Genomic DNA, 21330 nt, shown 5'->3' on the forward strand with positions numbered 1-21330 from the left:
TAGTAAACTACAAAAATGGACGTTACACACGGCGTTTCGCATTTAACAAACCCAATGTATTAGAGCAGGTCTAAGAGGGTATTTCTGTCAGCTTAAATTGGTGAATTGTTGTTGTGTGCGTTATCAAGCCAAACAAATAATACTTAAGATATAATCATGTAGGCTAGGCTATACATGAATCTAAAGGCTGCATGCTTTCAGTAAGTGCATCTCTCAACCATTGTACTTGAAATGCTCACTCAGAGACATTATACAGGATATCTTCAGTAAGACCAGGCCTACTAGACTCAGTGTGGTGTGCATTTCTTGTGTCAGCCTAGTCTAATTAGTGTTCCAGACAGGGGTGGAGGGGGTTTCTACATCTTCTAAAAGGCGGCTAGAATATGCAGCAGCCCAAATATGTGAAACTATTAGTTAACTAGGCAAGTCAGTTAACAACAAATTCTTATTTACAATGACGGCCTACCGGGGAACAGTGGCAGAACGACAGATTTTTACCTTGTCAGTTCAGGGATTTGATCCAGAAACCTTTCGGTTACTGGCCCAATGCTCTAACCACTAGGCTACCTGCCGCCCCAGACTGAAGACTTCCACTGTGCCCCATCTCCTCCACAGTAGCATGTATTAGTAAAATAGGGTATTTAAAAACCTCTGCAGTGATGATGAGAAAGGACTTTTCAAAGAAATGTAAAAGACACTGTTACTGTCCCTACTCTCCTCCAACCCCAATATTCTCCTTAATAACAAAATCACCCAATACTCCCACACTGAGGTTACCTTAACCTATGCAAATCGGTGTTATATCCACTGGAGGGCGGGGGGACTCATCCCAGTCTTTTCATTCTATTCAGTGAAGGAATTATTCAGGAGCACAAAAGAGTTACTAAGTAATGGTATGCATGCCCCACTCCACTCACAAGGGAAGGTCATGTGAGTGGGTGGGTGTTCTGGTTTGATCTTGAAGACATCTGCTAGCTCAGTGTGCACGCTACTCCCACACCAGCCAAAAAGGTCAGACCTTGAATCAAAAGCCTTCGAGAATAGTGTGTATGTATAATTAACATGGTTAACATGTTCCAGCAACTCTCTTTAAATACACACCTCCACTGAAAACAGATGCTCCTCCTCTCAAAGAGAGGTGCTCAATTTGAGCTTTTACAGCACTTCAAACCAAGGTGTCAAACTGTTTTTTTTTTTTTATGGATAGGCTTACATGTAGCAAAACCGAATTTGAGGGGTATGCTGGATCCAGGGATGCAAACTGGTGAGGGCCCAAAAAGGTGACACTTTTTTGTTGTTGCACTGAAACATGTAAAAAAAATCCCTGCTAGGAGGAAATGCAGGTTTTAACTTATTAAACAACAAAGAATAGGATCTACATGATCAGTCTCTGTGTGTAAAATAAAAAGTGCTTCATGTGAACCAAACGCACAGCTAAAAAATGTAAAGAGAGCAATCCAATGTTATTTGTTGCCTAGACTTTACTGCAAATGACATTCAAGTCTTGAGAAAAAAAACAATCCACTAATATTGCAGTTAGCCATGACAGCATTTGTAACAGAATGCTTGTGACCATGACAACCTTTATAATAGAACGCTTGTGACCACACACATCTAAATATTGCACTTGGGGAAAAAACATATTAAAGTAGAAATAGAATGAAACAAACAGGCAATCTATTTTTGCTCTATTATAGTGGCCACTATAGTAGATGTTGATCAAGTGCACATGGCTACATGTGTGCAAAAATAATGTTCAGATTAAATAACCCCCCCCCCCCCACGTGTTACTGTCAAGTTCAACACAACAAATGCAATATCTTATACACATTATTACATTGTACACGTTCTGCCTGTGGACACATGTTCTACAATGTGCCAGCAGAGCATGATAACCTTTGTTGGCATAATTGATCTCATTCAGGCAGAGTGTACACCTGACATACCCCTTTTTATCCACTGTACTGAAAAAGTGAGAAAGAGGGAACGTATGGTGCTTCTTTCACTTCTGGTGACAACCAGCTGAAACCAGGCCCAACTCCTGCTACACTTCATCGCTGAATCCACTGGCATAACAAGCAATGCCTCATTTTCACCTAATTATCTCATTCTGAAATTTAACCACATACTTAAGATGATAATGTTGCTCAACATGTCTTGTCTAGCTAACGGACAATTCGATCAGCTAGCAAGATACTTAACAATGCTAACAATACTTGTTCCACCACAGTTTCTCAGTCACCTCAAACTTTCCAAATGCCAGTTGTTTTTTGGTTACAGTTCATGAAGTACGCTTCATCACCTTCTCAATCCCCGTCTCCGTGGTCAGGCTTCTTCTCACCGAACCTCTCCGTGGTCAGGCTTCTTCTCACCGAACCTCTCCGTGGTCAGGCTTCTTCTCACCGAACCTCTCCGTGGTCAGGCTTCTTCTCACCGAACCTCTCCGTGGTCAGGCTTCTTCTCACCAACCTCTCCGTTATCGTTCAGGGGACGCGCTGCTGTAACTGGTAAACTGCCTTTCCACTCACCCGCGGTGTTTCACGGAGCGCGCGCTGACGCTGTAACTAAGCAACTAGATTCTCTTCCCTCTTCAGTCACGTGCTGCATTCTGTTGTTATGTGAATGATTGGCTGAGCCTTGGATACAGACAGTACTGGTACAAACGCGCATCACTCGTTCGTATACAGCCAGTAGTGATCCAAAGCACCCCCCCTCCAAACTTTTCTCATCAGATCTACTAGGCACATTACGGCACATTTCATTTCACAAAAAGGCACTAGTTTGCATCCCTGTGGGTCATTGAATCGGCTTGACTGTTCAATGTGTAATCTAGACTTACCAGGTTCTCTGTTCTGGCTCTGTGGCTCTTCGTTATACCCTGGAGGGGCGAGAGAAAAAGGTCCCCAAAATGACTGGCAGATGTACCACAAAGGATGAATGTCCAATGCATTGCTTCATGTCAAGTGGTATGCTAGAATGGACACTGGTACAGAGCCAGACTAAAGTGATAGATTTAAAACTGATATTGTTAATCATTGACAGCTGAACTAAAGCGCTGTGGTCTCTGTAGTCAAAGTAAACTCCCGTCCCCTATGCGCCCTGGTCAAATGAAGTGCACTTTATAGGGAATAATAAGGAACAATTTGGGATGCAGACTTACTCTTCTGCTGGCTCTGCTGGTAGGAGAAGCTCTTCTGGTCCCTGTCTGGGGAGTAGCTCCTTTTGCTGGTGTTGGACCCAGAGCGCATGATAACAGGGCCTGGTGGGATATCCATCCTGACGGGAGAGCGATCCCGTACTGTTTTGTAAGTGTCCCCGGCTGGGCCAGCAGGGTAGGGGTCCAGGCCCCTTCGCCTAAGACCCTCAGGGTCCTCTCTGACAAGACAATATGAGAGAGAGAGAGAGAGAGACAGAGAGAGAGACAGAGAGAGAAGGGGATTCAAGAGCCCATCCATTGAGGTCCATTCAACTATAGAACTAAAGGCAGTGTCTCTACCTATGATGAGCACTTTGATTCTAAAACCCTCTAAGTGTAGAGTGAAAAGAACTAAACACTAAAGTTGCTGGACAAAATAAATTGTGGTTTGTATCTTGAAAAACAGTCAAACTGAAAGCCAACAACACCTGAAGTTGCTCGGTCTAACGAGTGGTTTTAGCACTTGGTCCATTAACTAAGTACACTAGAAGGGATATGCCTACCCTCGGTCCAAGTAGATGAGGGCCTGCATCAGATTGGGGTCCACTCTATCGGGGTTAGCTGCTGAAGACACGGTCCTCGAGAGAGGAGCTATTCCTTTAACTCTGCTGCTGAGGTGGGAGCCCGCTCTGCTGCTTATCCTAAAAATGACAGAAGACAATACCTCAATCAAATATTATATTAAATACTTCACCATACACTATATCTGAAGATATATCTGTCCTATCTTTAAAACCAACTAGTTCTAGTCCGAAGATTAGCCTAGATCAGTGGTTCCCAAACTTGTTAAAGTCCCGTACCCCTTCAAACATTCAACCTCCAGCTGTACCTCCCCCTAGCACCAGGGTCAGCTGTACCCCCTCTAGCACCAGGGTCAGCGCACTCTCAAATGTAGTTTTTTTCCATCATTGTAAGCCTGCCACACAAACACACACACACGCACACACACACACACAATATGATACATTTATTAAAACATAAGAATGAGTGTGAATTGTTGTCACAGCCTGGCTCGTGGGAAGTGACAAAAAGCTCTTATAGGACCATGGCACAAATAATATAATAAATCAATAATTTTTCTCTTTATTTAACCCACTTGTTTTTACACTGCTGCAACTCACTGATTATTGTTTATGCATAGTCACTTTAAAAATGACTAACCTGTACCCCCGCACATTGACTCGGTATCGGTACTCCCTGTATAAATCCTCATTGTTATTTTGCGTAACTTAAAAAAAAAAAAAAAATTAAATATATTTTCTTAACTATATTTCTTGAACTGCATTGTTGGTTAAGGGCTTGAGAGTAAGCATTTCACGGTAAGGTCTACACTTGTTGTATTTGCGCATGTGACAAATACAATTTGATTTGCATACTATGGCACCTTGATGGTTCTCACCATGCCAAGCCTGGGAGAGGGTGCTGATGCAGATACAGGCTGAGGGCGAGGGGATACGAGGCCAAGCCTGGGAGAGGGTGCTGATGCAGATACAGGCTGAGGGCGAGGGGATACGAGGCCAAGCCTGGGAGAGGGTGCTGATGCAGATACAGGCTGAGGGCGAGGGGATACGAGGCCAAGCCTGGGAGAGGGTGCTGATGCAGATACAGGCTGGGGGCGAGGGGATACGAGGCCAAGCCTGGGAGAGGGTGCTGATGCAGATACAGGCTGAGGGCGAGGGGATACGAGGCCAAGCCTAGGAGAGGGTGCTGATGCAGATACAGGCTGAGGGCGAGGGGATACGAGGCCAAGCCTGGGAGAGGGTGCTGATGCAGATACAGGCTGAGGGCGAGGGGATACGAGGCCAAGCCTGGGAGAGGGTGCTGATGCAGATACAGGCTGAGGGCGAGGGGATACGAGGCCAAGCCTGGGAGAGGGTGCTGATGCAGATACAGGCTGAGGGCGAGGGGTTACGAGGCCAAACCTGGGAGAGGGTGCTGATGCAGATACAGGCTGAGGGCGAGGGGATACGAGGCCAAGCCTGAAGAACATCACTCATCTCCTCAGTGAACGCATCGACATAAGGCCACAATGAGCGCACGCCATGCATGACTGAGGGTACAGGGCAGCTTGCGCATGCTCCTGACCCAGGCAGGATAGGCAGAGCTTATGGCCGTCAGATTCAGGTATAACGCAGCCACAATGCTGAGGTATAACTATACGAAATCTAAGAGGTCAAATTAATTATATCCAGCTCAGGACTCCAGCTATGTAATTGGTTTGCTTAACATGCTAGCCAAGTGACAAGATCAAGCTTCTTGGTTACAGCAGAGACATTACATCTCTTCCTTGATCATGATCCCTGTTGCCTAAATAGTTTTGTGCATAACTCAAAGAAAGATCTATTTGGAGAAAAAATGTTTTGATTATTTGGGGGAAACAGCACCCCTTGTGTTCACTTCTGGTAAAACCATATACCCCAGGTAGGGTACAGAAACAGTATGAACATCTGGATCCACCCAACCCTAGAGGTATATATAAATTAACCATCCAACGGCACCTGGTTTTCATGACCCCTGCCTGAACTTACAGGGCCACGTCCCAAACAATGTGCAAGCCTAACATGTCCTCCAGCTTTTACGACCCCGAGACCGGTTTGAAGTAGCCACGGCTCAGACTGCCATTTACCTCAAGTTAATTACCACCGTTGCAGTGAGCGATGCCTCTAACCTCACCTCTTTCCATAACAAACCTATGAAAAAGTAATTCTGTGGAATACATACTTGGATAATTTTTGGGGGGGCTTTTGAAGAAAATTCCTTTAAAGTTATTTTAAAAATATATATTTTTATACTATATCTATAACAGCATCTTCAAAGCAGTTCTTCCAATGTAGAAAGATGCTCTCTAAACAGGTTACATCTTTGTGGACCAAGGAGAATACAACATGCTGATCTGAACGCAAGAGTAACCAAATAGACATCAGAGCAACTGGGTGGCACAGCCCCACCTGCCATAGGGGTTCCAATATCTCTTTCAGGATCCAAAAAGAGCCAACTGCCTAATACCAGGGTGAGAAAAGGAGGCCCTGGCTGTCTGAGCTAGGATGTAGAAGATCTGAGAGAGGCCTGCGTTCCAAAATGGCACCCTACAACTTATGACAGTATTGAACTATATAGGGAACAGGGTGCCATCTGAGATTCCACTTCCCTCTATTCAAAAGGTCATGCTAGTACAGCCACAATGCATTACACCCAAATCATCAGACAAACAAATAAAAACATTTACGACCTCATTTTGAAAACTAATATATAAACCCAATATCAATTTAATTGGCTTCTTTAGTCAAACGGCCGCCGACCCCTCCCATCTCTTTCATCATCTTACTGAATGCAATCAGCCTCATACACAAATATAACATGACTGCAATTATGGGTTGAGGTCCAATTACAAAGACAGGTTTACAAAAAAAACATTAGAGCAGCATGCAGCAAGGCTTGGCTGAGGTGACTTCGAAAGTTCAAAGGGAGAGTAGTTGACTCCGAACCAGTTGCACTTCTGGCACTTAACAAGGCTCCCCATGTTCCCTCATTATCTGTTATTCATCACGAGGTCAAGAGCTCCACAAAGGAGCAGATTGATTAATCCACTGGCTGCCTGCCTGCCTCAGTTGCCAAGGCAGTGTTCACCACACACACACACACACACGTGGGGGACCCTGTGACTGAGGACCATGAAGCAGCCCCCTAGGCCCAGAACCCTGTCTTTAGTTGTGTTAGGGAGAGGTAGTGGGGGTGTGGCCTTGCTGTTCATCTTCTGTCTGGCCACCTCAGTCTCCACAAGGCCGGTCGATGAGACACCTCCGACCAGGAGGTGCAGGGGTGAGGCCTCACGTCAACCTCCTGACCAGACAATAGTGGAATACCAAACCCAGATGCCTGCCTGCTGCCCTGTCAACACCACACCAGGAGTCTGCTATAGCCTCCTCTGCCTACAAGTCTCCTACAAGCCAAGGAAGCATCCACACCACACCAGGAGTCTGCTATAGCCTCCACTACCTACAAGTCTCCGACAAGCCAAGGAAGCATCCACACCAGAAGTCTGCTATAGCCTACTCTGCCTACAAGTCTCCGACAAGCCAAGGAAGCATCCACACCACGAGTCTGCTATAGCCTCCTCTGCCTACAAGTCTCCGACAAGCCAAGGAAGCATCCACACCACACCAGGAGTCTGCTATAGCCTCCTCTGCCTACAAGTCTCCGACAAGCCAAGGAAGCAGTTATGACTATTGGCATTATTCTAATGTAAACCAAAAAGGCCGAACTTGGACAATTGAATTGTAAACAAAACTTTTGGGATTTACAATCTCTAAATAAAAAAACATTGCAATTAGTTTGTGCATTTCTGCAACACCGACAGGCCGTGGCACCCTCCGGGACTGACACGGCCACACATTTTTAGCATGTATTTCAACAACATGCTTATTATCGTGGTTCCAAACGTTGACTAGATTAACAAAGCTGGGGTGAACCATTAATCATTCATTCAAAAGATTACGTTTAGAACCACCTCGCCTTACAACAACTGTGAGAACTGAAGAAGAAAAAAGGGGTGGACTGTGTACATACCGGAGTTAGGAGGTAAACAAACTACTCATCCCACACAGCACTGCGGTCTGTGCCGTCCAGTCACAGAGCAGATGCAAGTCACGTGATCTGTTGGCGAGCACATAATGTGAGCACATAATGCCGCTCAACAGCTGCTGTATCGTCCAATCACAGGGGGAGATGCAAGTGACTTGCGCTGTTGACGAACACTCAACTGTTCGCTTGTGGAGCCCTTGACTTGTACCTGCTCTATTATTGTACGATCTAGACAGCAAGGCTCATGGTTAGTGTAGTTTTTTTTTGGGGGGGGGGGGGGGGGGGGTACTCTTTACACCAGAAACTGACGGTAAAAACAACGTTTCAACATGGTTGAAACATTCATAACCGATGGGCACTACAACAACATATGAATTGTCTTGCCATCTTGGAAGAAAATAGAATGTCAACGTTGCCCAGTAATATCACTATCGATAATATTCATTATCACGACGGGTGACTGCATTGAGAATGACAGATACAGAGGTTGGATGGGGCATATAATGGTGGCTAACGGAATTGGAATCTGGTCCAATAATAGAGCTTGCGCTCCCTCTCTCCACCCAGGACAGCAGAGAGAGCATGTACGCTGTGCATAGATTCTGGGGAGAGCCAGAATGGTGGTTGTTTAGCTAGAGAGGGAGAGGGAGTGGCCGGCTGCCCAGTCGGAGGGGGGGGGGGGTAGCCTTGTTGGCTCAGTGAGTAGTGCCCTTTGTCCTCGTCTGGAGCCTGGTGACTCCACTTGTGGCAGAATGAAGGGGAGGGGATGGTCTTGGACTGAACTGTTGCCACTCTGTTTTGGGCCACTGCTACACGGATGTCTTGGCAGCACTGGGGCAGAGCAGAGCCACTGACTTTAGCTGTGCAGTGTGTGGGGTGGAGCGCAGTGTGTGGGGTGGAGCGCCAAGCCCCTCAAGGGGAGGAGTGTGGTAGTCGATCAGTGGAATACGTTATGAAAGTCGGTATTTCCCTCGCAATAGCTCAGAGATAAGTTGGCAAATTCGCTTCAGTCCCTCTTCAATGTGATTGTGTGATATAAGTCAAGTGTGATATATCTCGAGTGGGGATTTCAGTCTAAGCTTTTCCTGAGATGGGTACTAATTCCTACTGAGCCGTAAGAATTCAAAGTATAGAATTCAAGGTTTTGATCAATGCCATATGTTATATATAAAGTGATCAATTACACAAATAGACATGCAGTACCAGTCAACAGTTTGGACAACTACTCATTCAAGGGTTTTTCTTTATTTTTACCATTTTCTACTTCGAAGAATAATAGTGAAGACATCAAAACTATGAAATAACACATACGGAATCATGTAGTAAACAAAGAAAAGTGTTAAATCAAAATATATTTGAGATTCTTCAAAGTAGCCATCCGTTGCCTTGATGACAGCTGTGCACACTCGGCATTCTCTCAACCAGCTTAAAGAGGAATGCTTTTCCATCAGTATTGGAAGGAGATCCCACATATGCTGAGCACTTGTTGGCTGCTTTTCCTTCACACTGCAGTCCAACTCATCCCAAACCATCTCAATTGGGTTGAGGTCAGGTGATTGTGGAGGCCAAGTCATTTGATGCAGCACTCCATCAGTCTCCTTGGTCAAATAGCCCTTACACAGCCTGGAGGTGTGTTTGGGGTCATTGTCCTGTTGAAAAACAAATGATAGTCTCACTAAGGTCAACCAGATGGGATGGCGTATCGCTGCAGAATGCTGTAGTAGCCATGCTGGTTAAGTGTGCCTTGAATTCTAAATAAATCACTGACAGTGTCACCAGAAAAGCATCCCCACACCTCCTCCTCCATGCTTCAGGGTCGAAACCACACATGGGGAGATCATCCATTCACCTACTCTGCGTCTCACAAAGAAACGGTGGTTGGAACCAAAAATCTCAAATTTGGACTCATCAGACCAAAAGGACAGATTTCCACTGGTCTATAATGTCCATTGCTCATGTGTCTTGGCCCATCAAGTGTTTTCTTCTTATTGATGTCCTTTAGTAGTGGTTTCTTTGCATCCATTTGACCATGAAGGCCTGATTCACACAGTCTCCTCTGAACAGTTGATGTTGAGATGTGATTGTTACTTGAACTCTTTGAAGCATTTATTTGGGCTGCAATTTCTGAGGCTGGTAACTCTAATGAACTTATCCTCTGAAGCAGAGGTAACTCTGGGTCTTCCTTTCCTGTGGCAGACCTCATGAGAGCCAGTTTCATCATAGCACTTGATGGATTTACGACTGCACTTGAAGAAACTTTCAAAGTTCTTGAAATGTCACATATCGTCTGACCTTCATGTCTTAAAGCAATGATGGACTGTCGTTTCTCTTTGCTTTTTTGAGATGTTCTTGCCATAATATGGACTTGGTCTTTTACCAAATAAGGCTATCTTCTGTATACCACCGCTACCTTGTCACAACACAACTGATTGGCTCAAACACATTAAGAAGGAAAGAAATTCCACAAATTAACTTTCAAAAAGTCACACCAGGTGACTACCTCATGAAGCTGGTTGAGAGAATGACAAGTGTTCAAAGCTGTCTTCAAGACAAAGGGTGTCTACTTTGAAGAATCTCAAATATATTTTCATTTGTTCTACACTTTCTTGGTTACTACATGATTCCATATGTGTTATTCCATAGTTTTGATGTCTTTACTATTATTCTACAAAGTAGAAAATATTAAAAAGAAAAACCCTGGAATGAGTAGGTGTTCAAACTTTTGACCGGTACAGTACATAATTTTAAAAATGCCCCTCAGAAACCTCAAATCAAGACAAAACCTCAAACCATTCATAAAGGGGCTTGAGAAAGGCAAGACTCTGCTACCACCTGGTGGTTCATAGAATAATAACAACAATAAAAATAAACGCCATTTAGCAGATGCTTTTATACAAAACGACTTACAGTCACGGGTGCATAATATCACAACCCTGTTTTATACAAGCTCATATAAAGCATCAATACACCATACGTAAGGAGAAATACAAGACACTGGTCTCGATCACACATGTTCATAAAAACACAGCAGGCTTACTACCGTACCATCATGAACAAAAAAGCGTAATATAGGACCTGGGCCTAACAAGTAACAGAAGGGGACCCCTGGGTTACCTCATCTCTCCTTGATGCCCCATCAGAGAATCATCTCTGGAGTCCCTGTAGTAGCAATCTCTGTAATCCTCCTGCACAGACAAAAAAGCAATGAAGAAGTCATCCTATATTAGAGACAGAAAATAGTAGAGAAGGTATTGACTTGGTAAAATACCCAGCACTATTTAGCTAAAAACCTTTCGCGTCACTACTGAGTTTTCTTCTGACACCACTAAATCTTAGATTGACCATAATAAAGCTTCACCCACTTGTCGGGGAGGTGGGGAATTCCTCACTCGGAAGCTTCCTATAGGTGTACTGTCACCATGGTATCCTCGATCACTTCCTGTGTGTATCCTGTCGCTACGGTGTCCTCTGTGGTCATCATCATGGTAACTTCGAATGCCGCTATACTGATTGGTTTCGTATTCAAATTCTCTGTCATAGTCTTGCTCCAGTCTTGTCACAGCCGTCCTCCTCTCGACAGCATTCACAATTCTTGGGTATGTTCCCTAAAAAAAAAAAAAATAGCATTACGACATGGATTAGTTAAAAAAAAACAAGATTTTCCTACCGTTTCTGTACCATACATGGGTATACCGTATTACAGAATGTGCACACAAGGGGGCGCTATTTCAACAATCCAGGAGGGGATTGAATGTCTCTGCTGTAACCAAGAAGCTTGAATATCTTGACACTTAGCAAACCAAATGCATAGCTTGAGCCCTGAGCTGGATAAAATTTAATTAACACATCGATATCTTATAGTTAAACTATACTTCACTTCTAGATATAAGTAGCGAGGTAGCATGGAACCCGCAGTACCCTTGATGTGGGTACCCCCCCCCCCCACAAAGAAAAACTATATTTCTATTTTAAACAGTATTGAAAATCATACCGTCAGATCTTTGAAATAGCCGTTTATACCATATACCAGAGTATGCAAGAAATAACCTAGAGAAGTTTGAAATCTCTGAATATTCCCTCAAGGATGGTCTAAGGCCTAATAACTCTGAAGACAATACATACGCCAAAAGTACTTTGTACAGTCACTTACCACGCTCTCTGAAAAGTGCTCGTCATAGGCCTCTCGGATTCTACTTTTCCTTCGCCTGGGCACTGCAAGGGACAACAAGCATACAATCACAGGCGATTGCGAGCCAGGCACAATAATTACCCCAAAGGGTCACAGACTCAAATAAGTTAATTATCCACTGCTTGTATGTATACAAGTAGCTGTCGTTTCACACACGTGTGTTGTACGTTAACGGGGCGTTTCATATGATGTTGGGAGTTCAGCATCCCGAGTTGTGACGTTTCACCACTGACCTTTCACCTTGTCAACCAAAATACCTTAACCACTGTTTTGGTGAAAAGCTGGGAAATATAAGCACTCTGAAAATTATAATTAACCATGTTTCGAGGCTATACAAACAGGGTTTGGAAAGGTGGCATCCTATGACGGTGCCACGTTGAAAGTCACTGAGTTCTTTGTTAAAGACCATTCTACTGTCAATGTTTATCTATGGAGATTACATGTCTGTGTGTTCCATGTTATACACCTGTCAGTAACAGGTGAGGCTGAAATAGCCAAATCCACTCATTTGAAGGTGTGTCCACATACACTATATGTACAAAAGTATCTAATCAACGGAAGACTAAATCAAAATGACAGAATTAAAATGACAATTACAAGTTACATGATGGGTTACAGTACAACAATCAACAGCCAACAGGTAAGGCTGCTACTTAATATTTTGAATGGAGTCGTTTGTAACTGTGTAGGATGAGAAAGGGCATGTCTTGATTAGCCTAGCTAGCTAGCCGAACTCGCTTCTCCCGGTTTGGCGCAGTCAAGACAGGTACTATGTCATCATATTGGATGATAAATAACCTAGCGAATGCAGCAATTTCATTTTTATTTACCATCACAGTAGCCTGTACTCAAACAGTAGCCTTATTCTAAAATGGATGAAATAAAATAAAGATCCTCAATGTACACATCATTACCATAGTGACAAAGCAAAAACCTGCATAAGTATTCAGACCCTTTGCTATGAGACTCAATATTGAGCTCTGGTGCAACCTCTTTCCATTGATCATCCCTGAGTAGTTTCTACAACTTTATTGGAGTCCACCTGCCAAATTAAATGGAATAGACATGATTTGGAAAGGCACACAGCTGTCTATATACGGTCCCACAGTTGACAGGGCATGTCAGAGCAAAAACTAAGCCATGAGGTCGAAGGAACTGTCTGTAGAGCTCTGAGACAGGATTGTGTCAAGGCACAGGGTACCAAAACATTTTTGCAGTATTGAAGGTCACCAAGAACACAGTGGCAACTATCATTCTTAATGGAAGAAGTTTAGAACCACCAAGACTCTTCCTAGAGCTGGCCGCCTGGCTAAAGTGAGCAATCGGGGAAGAAGGGACTTGGTCAGAGAGGTGACCAAGAACCCGATGGCCACACTGACAGAGCTCTAGAGTTCCTCTGTGGTGATGGGAGAACCTTCCAGAAAGACAACCATTTCTGCAGCACTCGACCAATCAGGCCTTTATGGTAGAGTGGCCAGACGGAAGCCACTCCTCAGTAAAAGGCACGACAGCCGACTTGGAGTTTGCCAAAAGGCACTTAAAGGACTCTCAGACCATTAGAAACAAGTTTCTCTGGTCTGATAAAACCAAAATGTAACACCTTGGCCTGAATGCCAACCTTCACATCTTGGGGAAAACCTGGAACCATCCCTATGGTGAACCACGGTGGTGGCAGCATCATGCTGTGGGGATGTTTTTCAATGGCAGAGACTGGGAGACTAGTCAGGATCGAGGGAAAGATAAACAGAGCAAAGTAGAGAGACCCTTGATGAAGTCCTGAGTGCTCTGGAGCAGGCTGCCAGACTGGGGCGAAGGTTCACCTTCCAACAGGATAACAACCCTAAGCACACAGCCAAGACAACGCAGGAGTGACTTCGGGACAAGTCTCGGGAATGTCCTTGAGTGGCCCCGCCAGAGCTTGGACTGTCTGGAACCCGATCGAACATCTCTGGAGAAACCTGATGTGCAGCGACACTCCCCATCCAACCTGACAGAGCTTGAGAGGATCTGCAGAGAAGAATGGGAGAAACTCCCCAAATATAGGTGTGCCAAGCTTGTAGCGTCATACCCAAGAAGACTCGAGGCTGTAATCGCTGCCAAGGGTGCTTCAACAAAGTACTGAGTTAAGGGTCTGAATAATTTCCGAATGCACAGTACAGTTTAGGTACACCACCCAAATCACTTCTTTTTTTTGCTCCTACAGACAGTGAGTCATGTGTCCGTGGCTTGCTATATAAAGCATTTTTTTCACAAATATGTTTTTACTTACTTAGAAGGCAGCTTGTACGTAGCATTAAATACAATTTGATTTGATGCTTTACTTGCTAGCTGACATTAGCCGTGAGGAGTTTAGCTAAGATTTTTTATAACAAACCCAAGATAGACCACAGCCTGTCATTTCCAATGGGAGCAAATGATGCATGGTGGGCAGAACAAGCAAAGAGGTGCAGGGTCTGACATTAACGATGGGCCGCTGTCCCGAGGCCAGTAAAAACAATAGACCAGAGGATCTCGTTAGTCACTGGCCAGACCGGGCCAGTAACTTCCCAGCGCATTTTGATATTCCAGTTTGACATTTACCTGCTCTGTCGCAGTCTATCATTGTAAGCTATTTAAGATTACACACGGAAAAGTCATCTATTTGTGTTTGAGCAATAGGATTGGTCATTCAACTCACTAGATCACCTTGACACGTTAGCTAGTCTGGTAAACTAGCTTTGCAGTGCAAGCTCGTTGGACCACATCACCATGGTGTGACTGGTCTAATTAGAAGCACAAAGCAACCAAATTCTAGGGGTACTAAATAGGAGCACTATCAGTGTGTGGATGGCAATTGGCTAACTGTCAGTAGGAGACTTGGAAAAAGTCAAACCAAAATCTACTGAATGCAAAAACATATTTTTTAAAGAATTTACCGTGATGAAAAACATTCTTGTGTGACAAGAAGCTGTAATCCTACCTTCGGCAATGAAATATTTTGAAATATCTTTTCAAATCCTACCTTCGGCAATTAAATATAATTTTGAGCAAAATGACCAAATTCACATAGAAATGTGAGTTATAGTTCTGTCATTCTCATTAAAAGCATGTCTAAGAAGTGGTAGATATGTTCTACGTGCGCTATTTCTACGTTGCTGTGTTTGGTTATGGTAAAAATATTTCACAGCGGTTTAGATAGTACAATGATTATCTACACAATGACTGCTCGTTTTCTCATAAACGGAAATAAGGCAAACTATTATAATTTTAGCAACCAGGAAATGGCAGAAGTGATTTCTGCATATTGCACCTTTAAGTACGAGACTGAGGTCATGCTGAGATATTATCAAGCTAGCTAAAATCTGGTTTAAGAATTGGTCCGACTTTAAAGGCATTTAAACACAATCTTGTCAGACTTACAACTTTCCAGTTTCCCACGAGCACACGAATGCTCCATTAGACAGTAACTTTGTGCGGTTAGTAAAGGCAGCGTGTGAACTAACAAAACATCCCTTTTATACTCTTGCAAAAAGACAGATATGGCAAATCAAACCATGAAAGTATGGGTTGATTATAACTGTCCCTTCATATTGTACACACCGATTGTCCAGTTACTTCGGTGGAGTTGTAGCTAACTAACTTACTTATTGTTGTTGTTGATGATGACGATGAAGATGATGATGATGATGATGATGAAGGGCTCCTCAGGGGGATATGGTGTGGGATGGTGTAAAACCTGCAAATATGTAGCAATTGAATTGTCTATGCAATATTGATACAAATGTGATTGATATTCAAAAACTGACGATTCATAATGCTGATGCGTTAACATCGCAAATCAATTGCAATGATAATGTCGCTTCAAACAATGTTGTATATCTAGCATAGTAGCTAACTTACTAGTAGTCAACGTTAGCTAACAAACAGACGCTAGCTTTGCACTGAAGCTGTTGATATTAAAAACGAACTTACCGACTGAACGTGCTCTGTGTATTAGTATTAAAGATATAGTCTTGCAAAAAAATTGTGGGGGGAGGGCAATAAAATAGAAGATATTGTTTAACCTTTCTGCTCTTGCAACTTTCGACAACAAACGCCACCAAAATCCTAGCTCTTCGTTGTTGATTGGTGAAGTGCAATATGCTACGAAGAGTTAGTATCCTGCCACCTACCGTTCCGGAATGGTAATGTTCGGACCATTGACTACACTATATGATGCCACGCAAAACCACTATGTAGGCAGCTATCACATACACATCCATAAGTATGCATATATTCTAAAATATAAGTATTAATATATTCTAAAACTGCAATCAAATATATTGAGGAAAAGCTAAGGGGGAATTCTGCATCGCTTTTCCATTAGAATATATATGTACCCGCATTATGTGCAAATTGCCTGCATCTAGATATAAAATGCAGAATGTGGAAGAATATTTTGACATTGTGTGTGTGTGTGTGTGTGTGTGTGTGTGTGCGCGTGCGCGCCCGTGCGCCTTCAGAATGATTGGATGTGCTTTACCACGTGATCATCATCCCTCCACTCGACTGGAGTTTTCAAGATAACTGAGAGAGTGGCTTTGGTCAATTTGCCCGTCAAAAATTAACCAATATTGAGCTCCAACAAATATAGGTTTTATACGATGGGAGACAAGAAGAGCCCCACAAGGTAAAAAAAAAAAAAACGTATATATTTATAAATATATTTATGTTGAAAAATTGCCTAAATATGTGATGAACACAGAGTAAACAGAGTGCGCTACCAATGGATGAGTAGCGCCGCTAGCTAGTTAGCTACATTGTATCTTCATGGCGGCGGATTGGCTCTTTTATGGGACGAGTCTGATCATTCGACTCAAATAAGAGTCGTTTGTATTGTTGTGTTTTTTTAAATATATATATATATATTTTGTATATACACACATTCATTAATATATTAGCTTAAATGGCTATGTTGACAGTGTTGGGCCCCATCTCTGTGTGCGTGTTTTCTTTGAAGGCCGAAGCGGCAACCCAAGCCCTCTTCGGACGATGGATACTGGGACTGTAGCGTCTGCACGTTCAGGAACACCGCAGAAGCTTTCAAATGCATGATGTGCGATGTCAGAAAGGGAACGTCAACACGGTGAGAAAAACTACCAGGACATTTATTTGGTTCAGACTATAGATACAGGTAGTGATTACTATTAGCTGTAACTGTATCAATCAGGCTGCTAAAGCTACAACAGAGGACTCATCAATCATTGTAGTATCATAGCCCAAATTCAAGTTGTTAGTCTGAATGAGACACTTCTAATTTGGGGACATTTTTTGCCAGATTCTATGGTCCATTTAGTGTGGCAGATTGTCAATTGTTTGTATATATATATACGCATGAACATATATGTTTTTAGTTTTATTCCATTATTAAATATATATATATATTTATTTTATAAATAATGTATTTATTTTATACTGCACATAGACAAATACTAAAACTAAAATTTCGATTTGGGATGAAAATTGATCCGGAACATTTTCCAGGAAAAGTAGTCAGTTGTCAACACTGTACCCTGTAAGATGTTGTCCCTGTGCAGTATTTGTCTATGTGCAGTGTGTTTCCTCATGGTAGTTTACTTTACCATACAATGCATAGAGTTGTAAATGAGAACGAGTTCTCAACTGGCCTACCTGGTTATTAAACAAAGAAAGGAAATACATCATACAATAGGACTCTAGCTAAACAGGACCCCTGTATATTTCCAGTGTTCATAAATATGCAGTGCATAATTCTGTTAATGGCTTAATATTAAAATAAAATAGATTTTGTCTCACGCGCTGAATACAACAGATGTAAACTTTACCAAGAAATGCTTGTTTATAAGCCCTTTCCAACGATGCAGTTAAAAATAAGAACAATACAAATAGTAACACAGAATAAAATACACAAGAATAGAGCTATGTACCAGTACCAGATCACTGTGCCGGGTAGCCAGCAGATTCCCTTACGCTTGTTTACACTGAGCTGCACTGGGGTTGGAATGCAATCATGGTTACATTAAGACACCGTGGAGCCGGCATGATACGTTGAAGAAATTCTGCTAGTTTTCTTGGAAAACTGCCTTTTTCGTCCTCATGTTAGCTAGCAGTAGCCACAGCAGCCATTATGGATTGGCGTGTTGTGTTGAAACAACAAAAGAGCTGATTGGCTGACACTACCATTGCTGCAGTGTAAATTATATGGTTGGAATCTGCTGGCTATGTGCAGGGGTACAAGGTAAATATGTACATAAAGGCAGGGTAAATAATAATAGTCACACTTGTTTCTGTTTTTTAGGAAGCCTCGCCCTGTCTCCCAACTTGTCGCCCAGCAAGTCACTCCACAGTTTGCTTCACCCACACAGCACAAAAAAGAGAAGAAGGAGAAATCGGAGAAAGATAAGAGTGAAAAGGAACCAACACTGAGAAAGAACAGCCACAAGAAGATGAGGTAAGGAGGAACCTATGTTTGAAGAACATATTTGCAAAGATACTCTGAATGTTGAAGAAGATTTCAATCATCTTACATTAGTGCAATGATTTACATGATTATTACATTTCATCAAAATCATTCACAGGTTTCAATTGACCCCTCCCTGTTAGTACCCTAACTAGCCATACTATTGGCCGCTCCCTGTTAGTACCCTAACTAATATAATATTGACCCCTCCTGCTGTTAGTATCCCGACTAGCCATACTATTGACCCCTCCTCCTGTTCTTCTAACCATTTAAATCCATCTATACCCTTCTCTGTCTCTGTTCCCCTCCCAGGCCCAGGTTAAAAAACGTGGATCGGAGCAGTGCCCAGCACCTGGAGGTTACGGTGGGCGACCTGACCGTCATAATCACAGACTTTAAGGAGAAAACCAAGCCCGCCTGCACTCCATCCAGTGCTGCCTCGGCAGACCAGCACAGCCAGAGCGGCAACACTAGTTCTGACAACACTGAAAGGGGGGTGTCACGGTCGTCCTCACCTCGGGGGGAGGGCTCGTTGGTTAACGGAGAGACTCACTAACCCTACCCCCTCCCCCATTTCCTCCCTACTCATCCAACTTGGTCTCATGGAACAAGACACGTGTGTCTCTGAATATTGCATACAATTCTAGCATGGAAGAGTACACCCAATGCAACAACCCCATGTCTGGTACTCCTCACCCCAACATCTCAACATGCCTAAATACCACCACCACCAGTTCCAATTGGGTTGAATACTACACTGCTTTCCCGTGATGAGCAAGTATAATGACTGGGCTTTTGGTGCTGGGAGAACGCTGTGTAGCATCAACGTATTGGTTTCAGCCAAGATCTGGGTTGTGTTCAGTAGGCACCAAACAGAAGAAAAATGGACTGAAGCTAGAAAGGGGGGGGGGGGTACCTGTCCCTGTCCAATAAGAAACACTCATAGTTGTTTTCTGTTGCACAACGTTTTAAAATGTTTATGTTATGCCCTGATGAAGACAACCTTGGCCTGAGTGAACTGAAGCTGTAATGGTATTGATGGTGTTAGTCTCCTGTAGCTCAGTTGGTAGAGCATGGCACTTACTACATCAGGATAGTGGGTTTGATTCCCGGGACCACCCAATACGTCAAAATGTATGCACGCATGACTGTAAGCCGCTTTGGATAAAAGCGTCTGTTAAATGGCATATATTATTATATATATTATATATTAGTGTTGAATGAACCCTGGATGCACAACTGAATAATGCCATGTGATGTACTTACGACACCTCAGTGTTAATAGTGTCATCAGTGGTCGGCTTCTATCTCTCAACAATGTGGACTATTGCAGAGTAAACAAGTTTTTTTGCTACAGAGGAATACGAATATGCATTATGAGTAGGGTTGCACTTTTCCGGTTACTTACCCAAAGTCTGTACGTTTTCCACTAATCACGGTTGTGACATTCCCAAAATCAAGAGGGAATAAGTAGGACATTCAGTATTACTCCAACTGAGATTTCAGGAAAACTGGGAATTTTGGGAATGTGACCAGAATTTAGCAACAACTCTAATTATGAAGTGAAATATGAAGCAAGTGGACTACCTCTTGATTGTAAAATATGAATTTTGTTAGCAGCAGATAGTTTGCACCTGCTGGTATATCGTGTACATTGATTCATGAGAAGATATTGGTCTACTTTCCCAGACACAGATTAAATCTAGTCCTGAACTAAAAATCCCATTTGATGGAGAATCTTCATTGAACATGCTTCTTCTTAGCCCAGGACTAAGCTTAATCTGTGTCTCAGAAACTGTCTCATTGTTTATGAAGCATTACTTTGTAGTTCAGCTAACATTTTACTGCACATGTTACTGAATCATATCACTGTTTTATGTTACTGGTTATAGCCAGCCATGTTGTATGTACGTCAATGAGAATCTCAATTATTGTGTTACAGTCTAATAATAATGTTTGAGTAAAAATTATGAAACAGTATTGTTAGTTTCTCTTCCAGAATTTTCTAGTCAAGCATGTTATCAGCAACAGTTTATATTGTGAAATAAAATCTAATTGATCGATTTATCAGTCACACTGAGTATCCTCAATTCTTGTTCAGAGTGGGTGGCAGATGTAGCCTCGCAAGCCACCTGATCTCGCAACCTTAGATGAATGGTTAGCTACCACACAAGGGCAGGCGGTAATCCGTCTGCTAATTACGAGGCTGTGGCAGATGGGTCCTCACCATATTTTTTTCTACACTCTTCACACAGGAGACTGTCATTTGGAAAATGCATTGACAGCTGTCAGGTTATACAAAAAGGATCTACATGTAACCTTTACATAATACCCTAGATGGAGTGGCACCAACCGAAAGGTTGCTAGTTTTAATCCCCGAGCTGACAAGGTAGAAATCTGTTATTCTGCCCCTGATTAAGGCAGTTAACCCACTGTTCCTAGGCTGTCATTGTAAATAAGAATTTGTTCTTCACTGACTTTACCTTTATTTTTTTAAATAAAGGTTAAAAAAAAACTGATACCTCTATCCTCAAGACTACATGTTGATCTTATTGAATATTCTGACTATCAAATCTAGTCTGTACACTAGCTGATCCTAAAATATGTAGTGGAGGCTGCTGTATGTGGATCAAGACATCCTGTCTCTCACTGTCTCTGTCCCTCCTCTAGCTGATCCTAAAGGACATAAAGTCCCTGGTGGACGAAGACTCCCTAACCTCTCACTGTCTCTGTCCCTCCTCTAGCTGATCCTAAAGGACATAAAGTTCCTGGTGTACGTGGATGAAGACATCCTCTCTCTATCCCTGCTCTCTAGCTGATCCTAAATTATGTGGAATCTCTGCTGCACGTGGACAAAGAGATCCTGACTCGTACCTTAAACCTCTCACCTCTGTCCCTCCTCTTTAG

At 42.9% G+C, this 21330-nt stretch overlaps 2 protein-coding genes across 2 annotated transcripts in view; one reads left to right on the forward strand and one right to left on the reverse strand.

The window, feature by feature from the left end:
* The window catches only part of LOC139375422 (uncharacterized), a 36727-nt gene extending 20670 nt beyond the window's left edge, over positions 1–16057 (reverse strand). The window contains exons 1-8 of the mRNA XM_071117200.1: positions 15918–16057; positions 15590–15681; positions 11928–11989; positions 11140–11382; positions 10892–10962; positions 3700–3837; positions 3161–3375; positions 2840–2878 (exon numbers count right to left, since the gene is read on the reverse strand). Of these exons, the coding sequence (XP_070973301.1) occupies positions 2840–2878; positions 3161–3375; positions 3700–3837; positions 10892–10962; positions 11140–11382; positions 11928–11989; position 15590 (769 nt within the window). The 5' untranslated portion in view covers positions 15591–15681; positions 15918–16057. The remainder of the gene's footprint in view (positions 1–2839; positions 2879–3160; positions 3376–3699; positions 3838–10891; positions 10963–11139; positions 11383–11927; positions 11990–15589; positions 15682–15917) is intronic.
* A 413-nt stretch (positions 16058–16470) lies between these two features.
* On the forward strand, positions 16471–20497 carry LOC139383048 (YY1-associated factor 2-like). The gene is made up of 4 exons (XM_071127349.1): positions 16471–16614; positions 16945–17070; positions 18262–18414; positions 18736–20497. Exons 1-4 carry the CDS (start codon positions 16589–16591, stop codon positions 18977–18979), a joined length of 549 nt encoding a protein of 182 aa, XP_070983450.1. The 5' UTR covers positions 16471–16588; the 3' UTR covers positions 18980–20497.
* Positions 20498–21330: the final 833 nt, after the last annotated feature.

This window comes from Oncorhynchus clarkii, chromosome 2 (assembly GCF_045791955.1).
Source record: "Oncorhynchus clarkii lewisi isolate Uvic-CL-2024 chromosome 2, UVic_Ocla_1.0, whole genome shotgun sequence".
In the NCBI taxonomy this organism is placed as follows: Eukaryota; Metazoa; Chordata; class Actinopteri; order Salmoniformes; family Salmonidae; genus Oncorhynchus; species Oncorhynchus clarkii.